Here is a 20,702-nt window from a genome sequence, read left to right on the forward strand (position 1 = left end):
TTTTCCAGAGTTTTAAAATGCTTAACTGAATTCTGACCTTTACGTAGGGTAAAGCTTCACTTGCTACCATGTCAGTCATATTTCACTTTAATTATTTTAGTGCTGTCACATTGATGATATTTATTTATTTCTGTATTTATTTATTAATGGAGGTCCTAGGGATTGAACCCAGGACCTTGTGCATGCTAAGCATGTGCTCTACCACTGAGCTATTTCCCTTCCCCAAAGATCTTAAGCCAACTGGATGTTTTGATTAGCAGTGTGTGTGTGTGGAGGGGGTGGTGTCTTTGATTATTAAAAATGATGGAAGTAATTAGTCCTACCTTAATATTTGGTAGACACGATCTTTTAAAACACTAATCCTGAAAGTTTTGGGGTTTAGGATTCTTTTTATACTATTAAAAATTATTGACACTTCCAAAGAACTCTTAAGTGGTTTGTATCTATTGATGTTTAGTATATTAGAAACTAAAACTGAAAGATTTAAAATACAAGCACACACAAACATTCCATTAGCCATTAGAGCTATGATGTTATCACATGTCATGTATCTGGAAACCTCCACTGCACACTTAACGGAGAATGAGAATGAAAATAGCATTCAGTATTATTGTGAAAATAGTTTTGACCTCGTGGACTCCCTAGATGGAGGGAACTTGGGGCTGCAGGGCTTCTCAGATGACACTTGAGAACTGCGGTTTTAAACAGGGTTCATGGATGTGAAATGATACAGGGGCCCTTGTGATGAAACGGGCTTTAAAGTTCACTTCTACATTTCTTACCTTTTTTTCTTTAACTTTTCTTAAAAAGTTTAAATCTGACAACATAATTCTTTTAAAAAAAACAAAACATTTTTGTTACATATTTCCTGTCTCATGGCACCCTGTACTCTTTGGATCTAGTTTGTACCTTGACTTATCCTATTTTTCTATGGAAAAAATTAGTCACTCAAGGCTATCCTTTCTTAAATAAATTGATGATGTTTATCCAAGCCTTAAGGAAAGAATTCTGAAGATATTGGTACATTGAGGAAAGACTGTCTCATTGTAATTCAAGTAGTACCGTTCATTAAGTTTTCTTAAACCCATGTCTCTAGGACACAATACTGCCATGCATATTTAAACGTCCAGTAAGTGGCTGGTTAGACATACATTTTGTTAATGAAAAAATTCATATGTTGAAGACTCATAATTATTCATAAAAGTCTTATAGAATATAGACTGTTTAATAGGGAGTGTGAGTTAATCCAAATAAGAGATACTAGAGAATTAAAAGTAGAAAAAGAGAGACAGTGGCTCCCTATGTGAACAGCAGTGACATGTAAAGTACAACCAGCTGGGAAGGAGCAGTGTGTTCGAGGGGAGAGGAGGATGTGGGGCTGCGGACGGACTTGGGGCTGCTGCTCTGGAAAGACAATTCGTACAAGTTAGTCAAGTTTGTATTGTTATTCACATTCTAATAAGTGGAAACTTTGTTTTCGGATTCTTCAGACTGGGATTCTACTTGTTTGAGACCCAATAATGCGGCTGGTCAAAGAGCTGAGCATTTGGAAGTCAATAAATGTCCGTCGGTATCACAATCAGTGACCACAGACCAGTCAGCATGCACAGAACTGAGGCAAAGGGCCCTAGTAGATAAAGACCAGATGAATATTGGAGCCCTGTCTCTGTCAGAAAATGCAGTGCTCCGTGGCCTGCGTGAATCACACCTGCCAGAGAACAAAAGCAGCAAAGAAGGTAATAAAGCAGCACAGAGAGTTAGCTGTAGTCCACCTGTGCGTGGCTTCGCCGCACTCTGACTTTGCAGAAATCACTTTGTGGCAGGATCTCCTTTGTGTTTACTCCTTTTATGCAACCTAGAACCAGACAATGCCTTTTGGCATGACATTTACATTCATCCTCTGACCAAAGCAGCATATTAAATAGCAAAGAGGGTTAGGAGAAAGTAATTTCGTTGAGACTAGTATTCAGCACAGTCCTGAGAGCCAGTAGGAGGATGGTGTCTAGAGCTTTGTGACAGGTTGGGAAACCTAGGTGGCCATCCACAGATTCCCTTCTCAAAGTATGGTTTCTTAGCTTTATTTTTATCTAGCTCTGAATTTATAAATAGTAGTTACAGCTATATTCAGCATGTAGAGTGATCTATCTCAAATGCACACATGACCATGAAACACTCTTTAAAGCATATTAATGTCCAGGCATCTTACAGGGACAGGCAAGGCTTCCGTGGTCCGACTTCTGCCTGGCTCTCCATCTCTAGCGCCCTCTGTCTGTCCTTTGCTCTGGTGGTCTGAGCTGCTGGTGATGCCCTCCTCACCTGCCCTGGATTTCACACAAATATTGATCCTCTCGTGTGCGTCTCTCCCTTCCTGCCCAGCCTTGTGTGTTCTCTTGCTCTCCTGCCCCGCTTTCCTGGGAAGCTGGCTGACCTCACTGCTGAAGTCTCAGCTCAGCATTCTCTCTAAAAAAGCCTTCCCTGACACCTATTATCCACATTCTTCTTTAAACTCCAGTGCCTACTGCTAAAGCAGGAACTCAATAAGTAATTATTGAGTAAAATAAATAAAGACTGTTTCTACAAAGGTACTTTTAAGAGTTTGTCCTCTACAGCAAAGGAGCAAAGAGGATAGACATGTAAAGAAATAGTTTACAGCTCAGCTGATGAAGATACACTAGAAAAATCTGTGAAGAACCAAGGTAGCTCCAAGGAAAGAGATCCCTGTGTCTCTGTAGAAAGATAGCTGTAATCAAGGAGGACTTCACAAAGCAGGCTGAGTCTTAAATGAGGAAAAGAAATTTGTTACAACAATAGAGGGAAAGATTTCAGATTAAGGAAAGATAAAAGCATAAAAAGTAACAGTAATTTTGGGAACCATGAATAGCATTGCTCTTGAAGCTTGGTATGTTGTTAAAAAGGTAGTTAGGATGTAGAGAATAGAGTCTATTGTGACTCTGTATGTTTCTACTGTATTTTTAAATTTTGTACTGTTTCTCTTTGTTTTGTTCATGTCTGGTGGATGAATTTGGGAATGAAACCTTGAAATGTTTGTGTGCCTTTAATCTGGTAACATCTAGTATTTCCCAAACACTTCCTTGAAGTTTTAGATAATTAGAAGTATTACTTAAAGAAGTAAATATTCAGCTAAAGATTAAGCTTAATTTAAACTGTCAACTGATGTAATGTTTTTTATCTATTTTTATAGAGATGTTGCCTTTTATATAGCTGTTCTAAGCAGTTAACTTTAATTACGCATATTCATTTTCCAGCAGACCTAGACTTAGAAATGGCATCGAAGGAAGAGCAAGAAGGACGTGATGGAAGTGAAAACAACCAGTCACAGGTATGTAAAAATGTAAATTTAAATTTCTGTTTAATATTGTTTTCTGTGCTTTAATAACACAGTTCAAAAGAAATTGCCTTTCAAACTACACTTTTAGAGTCAATAAATAATTATTTCATATTCTGTTTTTAATAGCATTTTATCTAGTTACAAAGCTTAAAGTATTGTTAGGGTCTTTAATAATTTATAGTTAAAATTTGTCCTTGAAATTGAGGCAAAATTCCTTCCTGAATATTGTTTACTTCTTCCATTTTTATAACTGCCTCACATGATAAAGAAGGTGATATCAAATAATAAATCATGTGATTAAGTAGTTCAAATTGTAAACAATATAACAGTGATGACCACTGTGTTAGTTTTATGTAAGGAACAGTCATACCCAGTGGTCCAAAATTTGCAATTTAAAATTGCAAGTCATTGATGCCCAGATGAAAGATTTCTTCTGTCTTGCGACCTCTATGTAGTTGATTTCAGAATCTACAATCAGGGAGAGAATAGGTGTCATAGAGTCAACCCAACTGCCTATTAAGAGAATCAAACCTTCCAGGATTGGACCTTTCCTTTTAGGGAACAAACAAAACCTTTCTAATTTATTTCATTTCAGGGTAGGAAATCAGTAAATATAATTAAAAATTTTTTTATTCACTCTCACTAGTGAATACTAGAGTATAATACACCTGGATGGATGCAGAGAACACATATTGAGGTAGATCACTATCATAGTATACACTTTGCATTAAAATTTATGAATTTGTTCCTGTTTCTGATTGAAGTTAATTGAATCTGGCACCTAATAATTTACAGTTTGCCTATTCTCTGGTTATTAGTCCTTTTTTAAAAAACCTTTACATGCACTGGAGGGGCCCACTATTTAAGGTATGTGAGGTGAACTATTTTTTAGTGAGGAAGCCTCTGTAATGTTAAAAATCTAATCTCTAATTCTTGGTAGATTTAACATGTATGAATTGTTTAGTTCAAACAGTGACAAAGTTAGGTTTCTGAGTTCCTATTTTTCTCCTATTTCAAGGCTAAGGCAAGTTATTTTTCACTTCTTAGTTTGTGAGTAGCCAAACATAGATTAGGAAGTTTGTTAAATTTTAATTATTTTCTAATTTTTCTTTATCTGTACTTGACTACTTAAGGATAAATATGTTTTACAAGCATGTACTGTGAAAGAAAAGAAATCTGAAGGTCAAATCAGGCAGATTAATCTTTCACCTGTGCATCTGCAAAAAATGCCTGGAGAACCAGGAATGAATAAGGAACAGGACAGAAAGGACGTACCTGTATCTTCAAAACATTCTTGTGTGGAGAAGCATGAGGACATGTGGGTCAAAAAAGGCAAATTACACTGGAAAATTAATACAAAATTTATCACAAAGAAGTTAAATCAGAAAGTCAGTAAAATCCGTGAAAAATGCAAAATTACTGTTCATCGTAAGACAGAGTCACTACATGGCAACTCTGAACTACTTGGTGACTTAAAGGAACTACCTTCCAGTGTGACAAAGAATATATGTGATTCTGAGGAACAAGGTGCACCTGGAGCCTCCATCTCTGTAGGATTCCAGGCGTTCCCTCAACACGAAGAGCCCACTGTTGAAAGTGTTTCCCCATCTTACTCCAAGGCTGATTCAGCAAAGTATGGCTGCCAGTCATCTTCAAAACTTTATTTAAATGAAAATAAGTTAACTGAAAATGACACACCAGACACTGAACATGTTTGTGACAAAAATGAGGAGGGTTTCTTTACTGATAGAGAAAATGAAGTAAGGAACCGAGCTCGGCTGCTGCTGAAAGAAAACCAAGAAATTGATATGAAAAGAAAACAAAAAAGGAGCCGAAATACTCCCTGGAAATCAGAGATCAGACATACACCTCTGGTAAGTGGCCCAAAAACCATTTTTGTCTTGTGGCTTGCCCAATCCAGTGAGATGAAACAAATGATTCAGACAAAATGTCACGCTATGTCTGCTGTTTCAAATACTTCTAAGAAAACCAAACCAATACAAGGCCAGCTCCAGAAGCCATTGCTTGCAGTTAACTGCGGTGCTAATAACTCTAAACTCATGGACCCCAAATTAGGAAATGTGAGTTCTTCCCCATCAAATGGTAGCATAACAAAGTGTATCTAAAAGAGTTCCACCAAGATATGCAAAGGTTTAAGAATGAGGTAGGCATGTTACAAGTAGAATTCCTGGCTTTGGAAAAAGAAAATTCAGCTTCCAAAAGAGGTAGAGATTCCTTTGATGCTTCTCTGGTTTTTCTCTTTATCAATCATCTGTTCCATTCTAATCCATATCTGATCTGATTTTCCACTTATGTAAATAGCTTTTGTATAAAATAGGGGAGATCTAAATATGTAATTGTGTAGAAACAGACTATTTCTGCCATCTAAATAACACGAATTCAGGGAAGTATTTTCCTGGATTTGGTTCCTTAATCAACATAAGTGTCTGTGTCAGTCTTTCATATGAAGTGGGAAAGTAATTCAGCTGTGTGCCACGTGACCTTCTGAGCCAGAATAAATGCAAGTGATATGGCTTAGGAAATATAATAAGCTCAAGGTTTGTTGGTTTGTTTGTTTTTAATCTATTGGCTTAAATATAAGTTGCATTTCCATACAATGGGAAGGAAGCAGTGACTGAGAGAAGGGATATAAGCACACACTCTCACTAAACTGATCCGTTCATTGTGCTTTAGTGAGTGTGGCTTATGTGTCTTACTGATCACTGGACACTTAGAATTCCATCACGGCCACTCTGAGATATACTTAAGAACAAATACATGTGCTCCCACATATTCTTGAATCACCACTCTTGGGGGTTTCTGTTGAGTCAGACCCTTACATTGTATTATTTAATAAAATGTAGTAAGTTTTGACATGTATGATTTTATCATATAGGTAGTATGAACCCTCAGGGAAAAAAACATTTATTTATCTCCAAAGGAGAAATCTTGAGTTTTGAGATGCACTGAATGGTTTTCTTCACTTCTAGTAATGGATTTTTTAAATGTGTGTGTGTGTTCTTTTGTGTGAGTGCAAAGAGTGTGAAAGGTAGACAGAAATCTGAAGGTGTTCTCCTTTAATAGAAAAAGGAGATGAGCCCTGCCACCAGCTTTGCCAAAGTCACCCTTTTAACTTATCTGATCAATTTGATGAATTTATTTGGTACTTTATTAGATTCAGTGTTAGAGAATTGTATCATCTCTTTTGACACCGTGAAATGCTGAAGATTGCTGCTTTAGGGGCTTTGGACAAATCACTTGACCTTTCTTGGTTGTGTTCCCATTATCAGTAGACAGTGGGGCTAAGGTAGATCACTCACTGCTCCTATGCCCTCTAGCTATAAAATGGTCATGGTTATTGAATGTGAAATTGGGAATCATTATTCCTTTTCCAGAATTCCACACTAACTGGCAATTCATCAGTTTCACTCTGCTCCTTTCGGTAAACTTGGGTTTATATATTTTATTAAACACCACTTTTTTGATACCCCAGGATCCAAATGAAACAAGAATTATAAAATGTAGTGGGGAAAGGATAGCTTTAGCACAGAAAGAAGATTGTTTCCTTTGTGTTACTGAAGCGCCAAGGTGTGACATCTTCTAAGTCTGGCTGTTTAATACAAAATCTAGGTGGTAAAGACAGAAGAGGACAAATTTTATGACTTTGTCTTTTTATTTCTCTGTCTCTGCCATTCACATGCAGAAGAGTGGATGTAACAGCACAACATTAAGAAAGCCCTTTTAAAATTTTGGAAATTCTCTTTCTTTTCCTCAAACAGAAAGAAGCAGAATTTACAAACATTTCAATGTCTTGAAATGATAAAATTAAAGTAAGAACAAATATATTTTAATCAATTGAAATCAGGGCAAACTCTGAGTCAAATGATAAAATGAATGGAAAGAAAGTCTTTATCATGAATAAAGTAATAATTACCTTTTGTATCAAACTTTCACTAAAGGTTAAAGGAGAAGAGAACAGGAACAAAAGTGGTGAACTGGAAGGATCAGAAACCATGTGTGATGGCAACTGTTATAAAGGACGAACTCAGCGGAGGAAGAGGGGAGAAACTGATGACCAGCAGTTACCTGCTCTGCAGAAAGAAATTTCTGATAGGTAAGCGTATATCAGTATTCAATAGTAGATAATTATTATTTTCCTAGTATTGTTCAGAATTTCTTCCCAGACTCATCTCTGTACTTGCTTCCATGTATTTTGCACTCTTCCTTCCAGGTTCTGAGGACACTCTTAGATTCCAAATGCCTAATCTTTGTGCTCACATTCTAATCTCTTAGGTAGAATCATTTCCTCCTGTCTCTTATGCTCATGACCTGCTTGTTTCCCCTCTTCTGTAAAGCCTTCCTTATGCTCACTTATTACTTTCCATATGTCAGCTCTTGCGTATCACATTGTATCATAATTGTAAATCTGCCTTGAAGCAAGAATTTGTATTTCCTTGCCTATGGTTGGCACTTGATAACCATTTTGTGAATTATTAAATGACTGAAGATGGATAAGAGTTGGAATTTTTCAAAAATTGGTTTCTTAAAATTTATTAGTAGAATTATTTTTTAAAAATTGGCTTTTTTATGGATTGTTTTAAAGTAGCTCTCCTGGCTTGCCTATGAAGGAAGTAAAGAAGAATGAAAGTGGAAAACAGACATTAAAAGCATCTGTGACTTCACATGTATTTGAGAAGACTGCCTCACTGGCTGGTGGTCTCCTGCACATGAGTGACAACAGCAGTTTAAGTGAAGGAGATCTAGGTCATGGCAGGGAAAGTCTACAAATTCTTTATCTCTAGGTGAAGACATATTGGCAGTGATTACCTTCTCTGGAAATAGAACAGCATCATATAGTGCAAAGGCCTAGGCAAGGTATTTCTCAACTATCAGAGGAACGCTGCCAAAAGGTTGAGATGAGGACAAGTGCCTTTGACCAGAAGTCGTTTCAATAATACTTCCCCATGGAAGCCGGGCTGCAGTGAATCGGTCTAAACAGCCCCTTAGAAAACATTCACTGGGAAGGCAGGAGAGGACTGGGTGATAACTGAAGGGGGATGTGGGGCTCGTGGGGGTTCCCTTTCTTTTTTTTTAATAATAAGTTGGTAGTTTGTAGAGCATGTCTCTCTGCTGTTGGAATTGATTCCGTAGAAGAGATGATTTTCAGTTTAACCTTGTTTGCATTTCCGGTATAAGAAAGTGTATTGATTGTACTACATTATCTTTAAAATATTCTAGTAAACGTCTATTCACATATAGTTGTTGTAAGGGCTTATTCATTGGTTCTGAAGCGTAATATTCTTACACAATTCAATATGCAGATAGTGACTTTAAAATTACACTATTGTACATAGATTTTTTTAAATTGTATACTCATAATAACTATACACACACTTAGGCCATACTGAATAGGGTTTAATCATTCCTTGATGATTCTAGATATTATAGTGTCTTTGACAGTATCATCATGGGTGGCTATGGTTTTGTATGCTTTTGTAAACTATCAGATTATATTAACTTAATATTTGTTTAGATTCTAGGAAGAAGGGGAAGATTTTGTTTATATACAATAGAATAATAAACTATTAACAGTCTATCACAGATGATTAATTTTGGATTACTAAGTTCTAAATTACAAAAGCCATCATTCCTGTACCAAAAGTGTCATTAACATGTTTTGTTTGCTCTATAAGGACATGTCAAATGCATGAACAAACAGCTGAATGGATAATGAATGCCCACTGATTAATTTCTTTAACAAAAGCAAATCTTTATTGAAAGATGATTTCCAATATTGCCTAGGTCTAAAGTTTTTTTATTTTTAAAAAATAGGTGTTAAGATTCAGAAATTATTATTACTATTATTTTAACTTTTTTGAGTCATAGTCATTTTACAATGTTGTGTCAAATTCCAGTGTAGAGCACAATTTTTCAGTTATACATGAACATACATATATTCATTGACACAATTTTTTTTTTTTTGGTGTGAGCTACCATAAATTCTTATATATATTTCCCTGTGCTGTACAGTATAATCTTGGTTATCTATTCTACATTTTGAAATCCCAGTCTGTCCCTTCCCAACCCCAGCCCCCTTGGCAACCACAAGTTTATATTCTATGTCTATAAGTCTGTTTCTGTTTTGAATTTTTGCTTTGTTTTGTTTTATTTTTAGATTCCACATATGAGTGATTTCATATGGTATTTTTCTTTCTCTTTCTGGCTTACTTCACTTAGAATCACATTCTCCAGGAACATCCATGTTGCTGCATATGGTGTTATGTTGTTGGTTTTTAGGGCTGAATAGTATTCTATTGTATAAATATACCACTTCTTCTTTATTCAGTCATCTGTTGGACATTTAGGCTGTTTCCATGCCTTGGCTATTGTAAATAGTGCTGCTAGAATATTGGGGTGCAGGTGTCATTTTGAAGTAGGGTTCCTTCTGGATATATGCCCCAGAAATTATTATTTATAACTATACCTAGACATAGAATAATAATAGAGATTCATTTACTACATTAGTTAAAAATACTTAAAAATAAATATTACTTTCTTAGCATATTGTGAAATGCACGTATTGAAGCCAGATTGCCTGGGTTGGAATTCTGGGCAGACACAGGGGCTTTGGCAAGTGACTTAGCCTTTCTGTGCCTCATTTTCTTCCTGGGTAAAGTACCTAATGTATTACCTATTTCCCAGGATTGTTGAGAGGATTAAAATGTCTTTAAGACATGTAAAGTGCTGATAATAATGCATAGCAGTTGCGTACTAAGTCCTCGAGAAAGCTAATTCCATGATTATTCGAAAAGGGTTTTTTTCATATTAGGACTTAAGTAATACTTTCCAAATTGGTTTTAGTGCCTTAAATACCAGTTTTTATTGAAAATGACAACAACAGGAAAATCCTGGTATATTTTTTCCTATCAAATAATGCAAGTAACCTTATGTTCTTCCTTTTTCTTTGTTTGTCCACTTGATCTAAATTTAATACATTGTTAATAATATAATTGATATACTTTCTTTGTCCTTTAATGTTATGGTTTCCATTTATGTTTATTCCCTTGTATTGAAAATTAATTATCAATGCAAAGATTTTATATAAAAAATAACATGTTTACATATTTCTTGTATTTTCACTATTTAGTATTTGGCTGAAATGAATTGCTTTTTCTTTTTTTTTTTTTTTTTTAGGTCTTCAAAGAAAACATCTGCTAAAAAGGACAAGGTATAGAAAAATATTAATTATAAAAATATTATCCTTTAGTAAAACAATTTATAAAACATAGAGTGGAAAAACAGAAAATCCTCCTTTGTTGTAGAGACATTTACTTAAAAATAATTTGGAAACACTATTGATAAAATTAGCCTTTTGACAAAAATCAGCTCTTTCAAGAAGTGTCTGTGTTTTTGCTCTCAGAAAAAGATGGATATTTATCACCTCAGTACACTGAGCATATTTTATAACTTTCTTGGAGACACTGTGAAATAGCATTATTTATTTGTAGGTCAAAGAGCAGGTGAATTCTGTGGGTGACCTCGATGACTTAACTCTGTCACCGGAAACAGCTTCTGAGGACTGCGAGTCGCCTTACCCTAATTATAAGAACACCCTGAGGCTAATCGAACGACTTGGCCTGGAGGGGAAAGGTAGGGCCCCTGTATGACTACAAAGCCTTTTGAAGTATCTCGCGGTAACGTGTGCACACCTAGTGCTGCCCCAGGGAGCGCGGGTACGTAACAGTCCGCTGCGTCTCAGAAACCTGCTTTGTGTTAAAGCAGAATCAGACGTGTTGTGCGCTGCCAGCCAGGGGCTGTGACCGTTCCCACTCCCTGTGCTGTCTGTTGACTCTGCCGCTCCTATGCCTTCACCCAAGGTCAGGTTATCACTACTTCCCTCCTAGAACACTGAAATCACCTCAGGACTTTTTTCTCCACCGTTCCATCTCCTGGATCCTTGGTCTACACCGCAACCGTGATTACTAGATAGTTTTTAAAATTCAGATTTTTGTTACCCCCTTGCTTAAAATCCAGCTACTGCTTCTCACATCTCCATGGTTAAAGGCCACAGTCCTCTGGATTCATCTTGTTTCATTTTATTACCCTTCTTTCCACATGAATTTTAGAATCAGATTGTCAATGTGCAAAAAAAAAAAAAAAAAAAAAGTCTGCTAGTGTCCTAGAAATTAGATGTAGATTATGTTGAATCTGTAGATTAATTTGGGGAGAATTGACTTCTTAACAATATGGAATTTGTAACCCTGAACAAATTTCATTTCTCCACTTATATAGGTCTTCCTTGATTTTCTCAGTAATATTTTAGAGTTTTTAGTGTCTGGGTCTTTCCGTCTTTCATGAGTTTACCTGTATTTCTTCTTTTTCAGTGCGGTTGTAAGTAGTATATTTTTATTTGTTTGTTTGTTTTAAAATAATATAATTTAAATTTTAGTTTCTGATGATAGAAATACAGTTGATTTCTGTATACTGACTGTGCCCTCCAACCTGGCTGAGCCCATTGATTAGTTCTAGTAGCCTTTTTATGGATTGTCTCAGATTTTCTATGAAACCAAAGGTGGTCAAGCTTTTTCTTCTTTAAACTACTGTCTTACTAAAGATAGTTCATATTTAAGACATGCAGACAATAAATACGTTCTCTGTCACAGCTAATCAGCTCTGTCACTGTTATGACAAGAGTAGCCATAGACAATACAGAAGTTAATGGATGTGGCTGTATTTCAGTAAAACTTTATTTACCAAAGCAAGCAACCCAGCCCACAGGTTGGAGTTAGCTGACTCGCACCATGTAATCATATTCCCCGCTGATTAGCAGACAGTTTTACCTCTTCATTTCCCATCCAGATGTCTTTTGGTTCTTTATTTCGCCTGATTGCACTGGCTCCAGTACAGTGCTGAATACAAGGAGTAAGAGAAGCCATTCCTGTCCGGTTCCCCACCTTCTGGGAAAAGCGTTCCGTTTTTCACCATTGCGCATGGTGTCAGCTGTAGAGCTGGCACAGATCTTTGTCATAGTGAAGACGTTCCCTTAGTTCCAAGTTTGCTGGAAGTTTTTATCAGCAATAGATGTTAAGGTTTGGGAAGTGCCTCTTTTTATCCACTGACATGATCATATGATGTTTCTTTGTTAGTCTGTTAATATGATAAATAACATTAATTGATTTTTACGTGTTAATGCAGCCCTGCATTCTTGGGATACACCTCACTTGGCCATGATGAATGATCCTGTATTGTTCGATTTAATTTGCTAATGTTTTGTTTAGAAATTTTACCTCCATTTTCATGACATTAGTTTTCTTTCTTGTAATACCTTTGTCTGGTTTTGGATTCAGGTTAATGCTAGTTTTGTAGAATGAGGACATATTTCTTCCTCTTCATTTTTTCAACAGAATTTCTGTAGAATTGGTATTAAATTTTCCTAAAATATTGGGTAGAATTCACCAGTGTAACCATTGGGACTGGAATTTTCTTTGTGGTAAGGTCTTTAAATAGGACTTTCATTTTGGTTTTTAAGATATAGGGCTTTTTAGCTTATGTGTTCTTTCTTAATTGAGCTTTTGTAATTTCTCTGTTTCGAGGAATTTACCCACTTCATCTGAATTGTCAAATTTATTTACATAATGTTCACAATATTACTTTGTCATTCTTTTAATGTCTGCAGAGCTTAGAAGAATGTCTTCCACAGAATAGATGCTCAGTACCATCTGTTCAATGTATGGATGAGTGAATGCGAATTGCACAGTCCTTTATACACAAAAAATTACTCATTCATCTTATTTCTATTTGTGTTTTCTTCCTAATGCAGATTATGCTACCTTATTGAAAATTCAGAATGCAGTTCATTCATTCAGAAGCTTAATAGAATGTAAAGAATCTGACTGTGAACTACTTAGAGGAAAAGTTAAAAAAATGGAAAATAAGGTTAACAAGCTACAAAAAGAGCTTTTGGAAACAAGACAAATGAATTCACAGTTAGAACGTCAAAATGTGGCGTGGGAACGAGAGCTCTGCAGTATGAGGTACTGAATTCCTTAGTTTTAAAGAAATATTTCAACTCTTTATATTTAATATGAAGATATGTAGGAGAAGTCTTATGATTGCTCACTGAACTTTTGGGATTTTACAGGGGAGAAAATTTCATTAATATTGTGGAATATGAGACTCTTGGAAATAAAACAGCAATATATATATATATATATATCTCCTCATTCTATATTTCTTTAAAAAAAGATCTTTGATCCTTATCTCCCAATTGTCCCCCAGAAAGTTTATATTACTTTACATTCCCACTTGCAGAATTATGAAATGAACAATTGTCTCAAGGCAGAAACTTTAAAAAAATTATGCAGTTTTATTCTTGACATATGAATAGATGGACTAAAAACTAAAGTGGAAAGTGATTACTGGTTAATTTCTTCAGCTTCTCTCTCATGCAGAGATAAGATCAGTTCAAAGGTGTATGCTGAAAGCACAGATTACTCTTTATTGTTTAATTACTTACTATGGATCCTGCCTTGTTTCCAAAGGGATTTAAAAATGATTTACTAAATAAATAATAGTCAACAAGGTAAGTTCAAAGTGTTGCAAAAGAAGAAACATAAAGTGTAGGGCGTCAGGTAGCAGACTCCCCAGCCTCGCCTTGGATTATGCTAATTAGGGGATCTGTGTTCTGGAAAAGACATCTGTGGATGTTACCTCCCACTGTAGACCATTTAGGAATACCTGTAGTATTTCATGGAGTTGAAATTTTATTTCTCATGAACTTAAAAACTTGTTTCTAAACAGCAACTTCTCTTAATAAGTAACTAAATTCTCTGTTCTAATAAAGGAGTTATTTATGGCTATGTGGGAAAAAGGGGGTAATTTTTAACTCATAACTTACTGAATAATTGCAAAATTTCTTTCCTACACTATTCACCAGAGTTACTCTTGACTGAAATTCAGTAGCATTATGTCTTTTCATTGCTACTTTTCAAATATATATATCTTTATGAAGAGATTGAAGTGAGGAATTTAAAATGTGAGACTTAGAAATGAAAAACAAAATGAGAAGATAGAAATTCCGTTAGGGTAATAAACCGGCATGTGAAGAACCAGATCATAAAATGAACTTTTTAATTTCTAACAAAATTAATTTTCAGGGAGAAACAATACAATGAACAGGTTTTCCAGAAACAGCAACTTGAAAGCACTCTCCAACCACTAGAATTTGAACTGAAGAGCATAAGGAATAAACCGAGTCAGGTAAATTAGTCTTAGGAGAAAATTTCATATCTCTAACACTGTTTCATCAATAGTATTTATACTATTCTTTTGAATTGATCTATATTTTCATTTAAAGCAAATTTAAAAGTTATCTCATCCTAAATAGGAACTATGACATTTACAGCTTAACTTACTAATTTCTTGGTGTTCTTGGCATCTAGTAGATGCTCTGTGTCTTTTCTGAATGAAGGAATGGAAGGTAAATTGTTATATAATCAGAGCTAAGGCTCTTACTGAGGGGGTAGCTGTAAAGATTAGATATGAGATACAATATTTAAGTGTAGTCAGATTTTTTCATTTTTTATTGTAAGCCTTCTGGGTTTGTTGTATTTCAGAGAAAGAAAAGCCTTTCCAGTTCTCAGCTTCTTAAACATTCTTCTGTGATTTCTTTTTACTTTCATGGATTCACAGTCTTAAATTAAATTTTTGAACTTTTGGGGATTTCTGCTTGTATAAAGTTTGAGACTTGTATCCACCTTAAGTTTTTCCAATTGGATATCCAGTTATTGCAAACTTCTTATTGTATAAACTTAGAGATTAGTCTTACACTTCAAAGGAAATTGTGATACGTCAGCTTATTGAGTACAGTTCAAAGAGTAAGAGATGAGTCGTTTCACTTACAGGACACAATGAATTTTGAGGTGTCTGACCCAAAAGGTAACGGCGAGGTGCTTCCTCCGCAACTTCCTGAAGCTGAAAGTCAATACCGTGGCCCAGAAATTGAGCTACATCCCAGGAGAGATGCTCTTAGACCAGTGACGGTATTAGAATGTGTGCATAGAGACCAAAGCCAAGCCCACTGTTCAAACAAGGAAATTGAACCCTTGTATCGGCACAAACAAGGGAAAGTCAATAAATACGCTGCAAAGCAGGCATTCTTGGAGGACAGATTGTGTGAACTACAAAGTGAAAACATGTTGCTTCGACAGCAACTGGAAGTTGCTCAAAATGAAGCCAAAAGTAAAAAGACAATTAATATCCCAGAGCCGTTTCCAGATCATATGAGTAAAGCCACACGTAAACAACATCTGATGCTGGAGGAAGGAAACAAGGAATTAATCAATGACTGCAAATGTGTAAAAGACAGAATGTATCAGTATGAAACTGACAGAGGAGACATGCAAGTAAGTACCCAGAAACAGAACTAATTTTCAGACTTCCTCAAAGAAAATTCAAAGCAGTGTCCGATGAAAGCTAAATGTTGAAACTAGTTGAATGTTAAAAATGTGTGGGCTATAAATATATACCCTGTAAAGCAGACAAAAAGCATATCTTGTATCCAGTAAACAAAAATTAGAAATGAGAGGTGTTTTACTTTGAGTAAATATGCCTTGTCGCCTGAAATTTTAAGAGATTAAGCTGTAAGTTGTTGACAGATACAGGCAGGTATTAGCAATTTAGTCTTATACTACCCAAATCATATTAATCTTTCTGTCACCACATTTTAGTATCGTGATGAAGCAGATAAATGAAATGCTCATACCTAAAATGAGTAGTTTGAAATTAAGCTTCAGTTGTGTGAACAAAAAAAGTAAAAGAAAAGAGAAGAGAGAGAGAAGATTCAGTTGTGTGGATTACTTTGACAGTCAAATCCAGATTTCCCAGATGAAGTGATATGTAAATGCTGCATCTTGTAGTACTTTTCCTTCAGTAGCTTTTCATACATTTTTAGTTGATATAATTTTCTTTTTATTCATGTCAATTGGAATTAAATTCAGAAATATTTCCATCTCAAATCATGTATTGCTGTGACCTCTCCACTCCTTAAAGTCATCTACTTTTCATTCAGTCATAATTTGGGACTAATGTGAATTTTAGCAAAACTGTGTTTGCCTTAGTCTTCCCCCCCATCTATTTATAATTTACTTTGAACATTTTTTCAAATAATCTGCTCACAATTCTCATTCCAAGGCTCAGTTACTGCCATTTGGATCTAAGTTTGTCCAGTACAGAGGAACTGGGGTGCTCTGTGCTGTACGAGTTTGGCAGTGGTGTCCCATTTTCAGACTGAGGAGAAGTGGCCAGAGTCCTGAGCGGCAGGAAGGCAGTGAGTGGGAGGGGTGGGGGGAGCTGTAGGAGCTGCAGTCCAGGAGGCAGGGGAGGCCAGGTTGTCTAGGGTCCCCAAAGGCCATTGGAATAACTTCATTTTTATTGTGAGATAGGAGTCTATTGGAAGGATTTAAGCACCAAATTGAATATGTGAACTCTGAAATTAAGCCTCTAATGAGAAAGAGAAAGAATGTTCCACAGTGTGGAATTTACCACCACTCATCCCACCCGCACACCCCTTTCTGTTTGAGACTTCAGTGGGGGTAAAGCTTGGCCACTTCCTGGGAGGGGCAGGGAATGGCTGGTGGGGATGCATCCATTGTCTAAGTTAACTTACTGTCAAAAAGGCAGGAGGGTCATGCCTTCTGTGTCTTTAACAAAAGTCAGTAAACAGGAATGTGTACCTATGGGTAAAAGAAGGCGAATTGATGTCTGTGGGGATAGTTCTCAAAGTCCATATGTTGGAGTTATATATTATTAATGTAACTTAATGATAAAGTGACTTAAAAATCAGTAACAGAGTTATCCTTTTAGGCCTGTGTGAGACGGCTTCAACAAGAGCTGACTGACACCCGAAAGAAAGTGTTCATGTTGGAAGCTTCCCTGGAGGTGACAACAGCACGTCATCAGACTAATGTCGAAAATAAGACACAGGATTTAGAGAGGAAATTACATCAAATTGCAGACCAAGTATGTATGAAATTGAGCACGTCAGCCGTGAATGTACAGCGCATGGTGTTATAGGACACTAGCTGTTCAGGGACAGCTTTCTTTTGCATCTTCATTATAATTACAGCTTTATTATCTGTATGATGCATTTGTTTCTTAAACTTTGACTCTCATTCTGCCATTTTTTATATATTTTTTTCTTACAATATTTATCCTTAGAGAAGTTGAAAATTATAAATCTTTCCTCACAGACGTTAACTTTTTTCCTATTAAACAGTATTTTTTGAGTGATCTCTCACCACAGTGAGGCAAGCTAGATAAAAATCAGAGGATAATGTTTCATGGCATGGTCCAGAAAATTGTCATGTCTCATCCTCACTTTTGTGAATGGATATAGAATCTGTGTGTATCGATTACATGGATTTCAGGATAACTTGTGCAGAAAAGTCATTATACAAACCAGTTGGAGTTAGGCATTGCCTTCATTTTCTTTTCATTTTAGACGTGTTGTAAACGCATGGAGAAGTTCAGATCGTGTAGGTACACCCAAAATAGAGAATTAAGAAAATTTTCTAGATCCTGCCTTTGGATTTTTTTTAACTTTATGGAGATATAATTCACATAATATAGGGGGGATTGTGTAACTCAACTGGTAGAGCACATGCTTAGGATACACATGGTCTTGGGTTCGATCCCCTGTGCCTCCTCTCAAAATAAATAAGTAAAACCGAAGTACTTTCCCACATCCAAAAAAAAAAAAAATTCACGTAACATATAATTCACTCATTTAGGATGCATAGTTAGTATCTCCTGATTTCGGTAAACTATTTCTAGTTGTTTTTCAATTATTAGTCTTCAAATCATATGTCTCCTTGCCTACCAGTCTTCCTTATCCTCAAAGTTGAGGGGAAACTGTCAAAAGGCATACATGCCTATTTATAAGAAATTGTAATTGAAGGGAACTCTAAAAAATCTTCCTTCTCTCTAGTTCTTAGGTCTTTCTTTAAGTTATCTGCTTCTTCTCATCAGCACTTTGTCATTAAGTTAATCTCAACGTTTATTACATTACAGTTTGTAGGAGACCAATTTCTACTATATAGAAGTTACATTTCTTATTATCTTTTCTCATCCATTTTTCTGTTTATCTGTTACTGCCTAACAAATCCCCCAATGTTCAGTGGCTTAAACAAGAATTTATTTTGTTCACAATCTGCATTTAGGAAAAGTGTGGCCAAGACAGCTGGCCTCTCTTCCTCTCAGCTTCAGGTGGGGCAGCTGGAAGGTGGGGGGCTGGAATCACTTGAAGCTTCATCCACTGATGTCTGACAGTTGATGTTGGCAGTTGGCTGCAGCTCTGGTGGGGCAGGCAGTTGGGCCCCCTTCCCTGGAACACCTAAGCTGTCTCTGTGGCCTGAGCTTGCCCACAACATAAGAATGGGTTCCAGGGATAAGAGTGAGGCAGAAGCTGAAATGCCTTTTCAAACCTAGCCCTGCCGTTCACCCAGTGCCACCTTCACTGTATTCTCTTCATTAGGAGCAAGTCACTTAAGGTTGGCCCATATTCCACCTTTTTTATGGAATTAATTTTGAAAATTTATGGAGACATTCAAAAACCAGCATAATCTACTCACTAGCCACAATGCTTTCTTACTGCTTCCATATGAGAAACACCCTTATCCCTACTCAGTTCCCCAGCAGGTCTTGCTTGCTGGGGTGTCAGGCTCAGGCTCCAGTCCAGGGTCTTACTTTACCATCTTCATCAGGTCCAGGTGGGGCTGAAGTTCCTGGGTGTGGTTTCTAGAGTACAGCCCCTTGGGTACACTCCTCTCAGTGCTGAGGCTTGAGGATAAGGAGGCTGGATATTTACCACTGCACAAACTCCCTCACTCACAGTTGGAAGATGGGAGGCACACTGGTCTGTAGCAGTCGTGAAATGCAGCCTGATGCTTGCTGCCGGCTCTTTGCTTAGGACTTAGTCCTAACCCTGGGAGGAATTCTCCTTCGCTGCCCTCTCTGAGCTCTTGGTTCTGTCCCTTTCCTGAGCAGTGGCCTGTGTTTACAGCTGAGTAGTTCTCTCAAGCCAGCTTCCTCCTTGTAGACCTTCTAAGAAAAACCCAAAGGCCTCTTCTAATTTTGCACTGTGTTGGTCCCTTTCAGTCCAAGCTAGCAGGCAGTATTTTTGCTAGCACAGTTCTCTTTAAAACTTTGAGTTTCCTGTGAATTTTATCGGGGTTCATGCCATTGGAAAAGCTACCCTCACAAGTCTTTTTGAGATAAGCTCTCCATCTTGGGCTCCCTGTGGAGCTGTTCTGGGACCATGCCTTTAAATTTCTTATGCTGTTAAGAACTTTAAAGGAATTTCAGGCAGCACCTTAAATCTTTCCAAGGTCTTAACAAAGTCTTGGCTTCACCTTTAGGCTGTGTTTTCCTGGCAGCACCCTAGATTTGATCTTAGCCTAGAAGCCATTTCTCTGTTTACCCATTATGTGAACATTGGGCATGTGGCAGTGTTTTAAATGGGATACAGTTACTTGAACCCAGTGAGTCCTGGTTCCTTTGTATTTAATAATGTTTTTGTTTGTTTTTTTTTTGCTTATCTCTCTCATCAATTTTACTTTCAACCCTTTGGTAGCAAGACTCCCATGTCCTCCGGTTTCAGTGTCATTTTCTTCCCTGACCTTGAAGCCTTCATCCTCAGCCCTTCAAAGGCCCCCAGGCTTCCACTAAAAGTCTCATGGACACTTTGGGTTTTCATTCTTACACTTCTGTACATCTGTTCAGGTTCCAAATACCTCCAGGTTCAAAGGCATCCCCACATTTTTGGTTTTTTTAATGGCTGCACCCCATTTATAATATCAATATCTGTGCCAGTTATTTATTGCTAAGAAGTTATATAATAAACCACCTCAAAAGCCAGTGACTCAAAACAGCATTTGGTTGGTTCACAAACCTGCATTTAGACAAGGCTCATTGGAGCCAGCTTATTTCTTCTGCACTTGGAATCAAGCGGGCCCTCGAATAATCTAAAGGCTTGTTCACGCACATGTCTGGAAGTTGGAGCTGGCTTTGGTTAAGGACATTCGCTGGGGCCATAGGCTGGGACAGCTGCGTGTACAAAGGCTCACTAGGTGGCCTGGGCTTCACAATGTGGTGGCTGGGTTCTAAGTGTGAGCGACCCTACAGAGTGACATTCAGAAGCTATTTAGCCTTAGAAATCACACAGCATTGCCCCCACATTCTGTCCCCTAGAAACCAGGTGCTGACGTCAGTACATATTTCAGGGGAGGGAATTTCACAGGGGAAGTGTCAAGGAATTTGTAGAGATGTTTTACAACCACCACCTCCGCCTGCCTTG

The 20,702-nt window shown here is 36.9% G+C and overlaps 1 protein-coding gene across 1 annotated transcript in view; it reads left to right on the forward strand.

The window, feature by feature from the left end:
* The window catches only part of LOC116150500 (ankyrin repeat domain-containing protein 26), a 31,516-nt gene that overhangs the window by 1,220 nt on the left and 9,594 nt on the right, over window positions 1-20,702 (forward strand). The window contains exons 4-13 of the mRNA XM_064489579.1: window positions 1,491-1,736; window positions 3,267-3,340; window positions 4,483-5,223; window positions 7,309-7,463; window positions 10,544-10,577; window positions 10,858-10,999; window positions 13,170-13,383; window positions 14,506-14,608; window positions 15,253-15,753; window positions 17,213-17,368. Of these exons, the coding sequence (XP_064345649.1) occupies window positions 1,491-1,736; window positions 3,267-3,340; window positions 4,483-5,223; window positions 7,309-7,463; window positions 10,544-10,577; window positions 10,858-10,999; window positions 13,170-13,383; window positions 14,506-14,608; window positions 15,253-15,753; window positions 17,213-17,368 (2,366 nt within the window). The remainder of the gene's footprint in view (window positions 1-1,490; window positions 1,737-3,266; window positions 3,341-4,482; window positions 5,224-7,308; window positions 7,464-10,543; window positions 10,578-10,857; window positions 11,000-13,169; window positions 13,384-14,505; window positions 14,609-15,252; window positions 15,754-17,212; window positions 17,369-20,702) is intronic.

This window comes from Camelus dromedarius, chromosome 9, assembly GCF_036321535.1.
Source record: "Camelus dromedarius isolate mCamDro1 chromosome 9, mCamDro1.pat, whole genome shotgun sequence".
NCBI classification, from domain to species: Eukaryota; Metazoa; Chordata; class Mammalia; order Artiodactyla; family Camelidae; genus Camelus; species Camelus dromedarius.